The 2004-nt window shown below is 42.3% G+C and overlaps 1 protein-coding gene across 1 annotated transcript in view; it reads right to left on the bottom strand.

Moving 5' to 3' along the window:
- FAM76A (family with sequence similarity 76, member A) overlaps window positions 1–2004 on the bottom strand; it is a 63011-nt gene that overhangs the window by 29507 nt on the left and 31500 nt on the right. Inside the window, exon 6 of the mRNA XM_011981758.1 lies at window positions 1711–1797. Within this exon, the coding sequence (XP_011837148.1) occupies window positions 1711–1797 (87 nt within the window). The remainder of the gene's footprint in view (window positions 1–1710; window positions 1798–2004) is intronic.

Below are 2004 nucleotides of genomic sequence, written 5' to 3'. Positions count from 1 at the left end.
CAAAAAAAAGTTAGCCGGGCGTGGTGGCGGGCACCTGTAGTCCCAGCTACTCAGGAGGCTGAGGCAGGAGAATGGCGTGAACCTGGGAGGTGGAGCCTGCAGTGAGCCAAGATTGCGCCACTGTACTCTGGGCGACAAAGTGAGATGCCGCCTCAAAAAAAAAAAAAAAAAGAAAGTGAACTTTAAGGACTGGTTGGTTAAACTGGAGGATACAAACGAGCTTTTTCCAGGTCATTCAAACACAGCCTGGATCATAAATGAGCACAAAACAGAAATGAATCTAAAGGCATAGGTCTTGGCTTAGGCCTTTATAAAGCAGGGCATTCAAAAAGTTCATTCCTTGAAGTAGTTTTTGCAGGGTCACATGCGCTGGCAGAGGTGATGGACAACCTGTGCCACATCTCTTTCTTCACAAGGGCCAGACTAGCTTCTGAGAGAACAGTAAAGCTGGCCAGAAAGATGATCTTTATGGTTCCTCCCCCCATGTAATCTGACTACCTAAATTAAGCATTCCAGAAGGTTCAATTCAAGAAGTTTAAAATCAATGAAACTAGTTCTAAAAACCTTGTAGAATCTGAAAGCAAGTTAACAAAAAAGGCAATGGGAAATAATTTTTTGTTTCCCTCTAAATAAAATCAGTCCTGGTAAGCCTATATGCTGGTCTGCTCCTATATCCACTACTGACTGGGAAAGAGAACTGTGAATCGGTGGAGTTTTCAGAATGGAGATGATTTCAAGGATCTTAGGAAGTGTGTCAGGTGGTTTCACTTCGGGATGCCCAGGCCTGAGGAACAGAAAAATGGTTGGTCCCAAGACTTTTGTTGAGAAGCAGCCCACTGTACCAACACAGATGGGACACTCTGGATATTAGGACCCAAGCAGCTCACAAGAGGAAGTATCACTGAGGAGGGGAAAGGGAAGTGAGGACTAAAAGTATGCATTTAGACTGGCTTGAAATGAAATACAAATATGCAAATGAATCTCATTCTCTCCTGATCCAGAATCTGCGCTGGGCTGGCTTTCTGAATGTTAAGGAAGGATGGATCCTCACAAATTTGGCAACATTGCCTTATTCCCAACCTGTTTTTACCTCTCAAGATCAACTCCTCCTCTGCCTGCAGGAGGACATGGGCACAGATCACAAAGAAAAGCATCCAGCTCTGGACTTCTTAGAATTACTGTAGGGAAGGCCAGGCAAGGTGGCTCCTGCCTGTAATCCCAGCTCTTTGGGAGGCTGACGTGGGTGGATCACTTGAGGCCAGGAGTTTGAGTCAACATGGTGAAACTAAATGTACAAAAATTAGCTGGGCATGGTGGCACCCCTGTAATTCCAACTACTCGGGAGACTGAGGCATGAGAATTGCTTGAATCCAGGAGAGAGGTTGCAGTGAGCTAAAATCGCACCACTGCACTCCAGCCTGAACGACAGAGTGAGACTCTGTCTCTAAAAAAAAAAAAACAAAAAGAATTAGGAATTAGTGTAGGGGAATAATTTAGTGGACTGCAGAATTCAACTGCTATTAAATCAAGTTACAAGTTCTTATCTTTTAATGACAAGATTAGATTTATAAACAAATATCAGTACTGCTTACTTATAAGATGCACTGACAGCCATAGACTAATTCCAAGGCAGACCCTAAAACGTATTCCTGTTTCAGGAACTGTGTATGCATGTCAAATGTGTGCGCACACATACTCCAACTGGCTCACCTGTCTCCATTAGTTGTGATTGACTCAAACTTGGACTTTTTCTTTGGGATTTCATTTTGAATTGAAGATGTAGAAAGTGTTTTCTGGCTTTTAATGGCAAAAATAGAGAGACACACATTAGAAATCAAAGATTAACAAAACATCACAATGAAAGTCTGTCAAATAGACCAATGTAAGATAGCAGCTCTACTATGCAAGAGCTAATAATTCTCGATTAATAATCTACCAAGGTGATGATTTTGTAGGCCTGGATGGATGGGTAGCTAGTTTCCACAGGATCAAAAAAAAAAAAAA

The sequence above is a fragment of the Mandrillus leucophaeus genome, unplaced genomic scaffold (assembly GCF_000951045.1).
Source record: "Mandrillus leucophaeus isolate KB7577 unplaced genomic scaffold, Mleu.le_1.0 Scaffold23, whole genome shotgun sequence".
Classification (NCBI taxonomy): Eukaryota; Metazoa; Chordata; class Mammalia; order Primates; family Cercopithecidae; genus Mandrillus; species Mandrillus leucophaeus.
The sequence above is the reverse complement of the archived record's forward strand: the minus strand, read 5'-3'. Positions and strand labels throughout refer to the sequence as shown.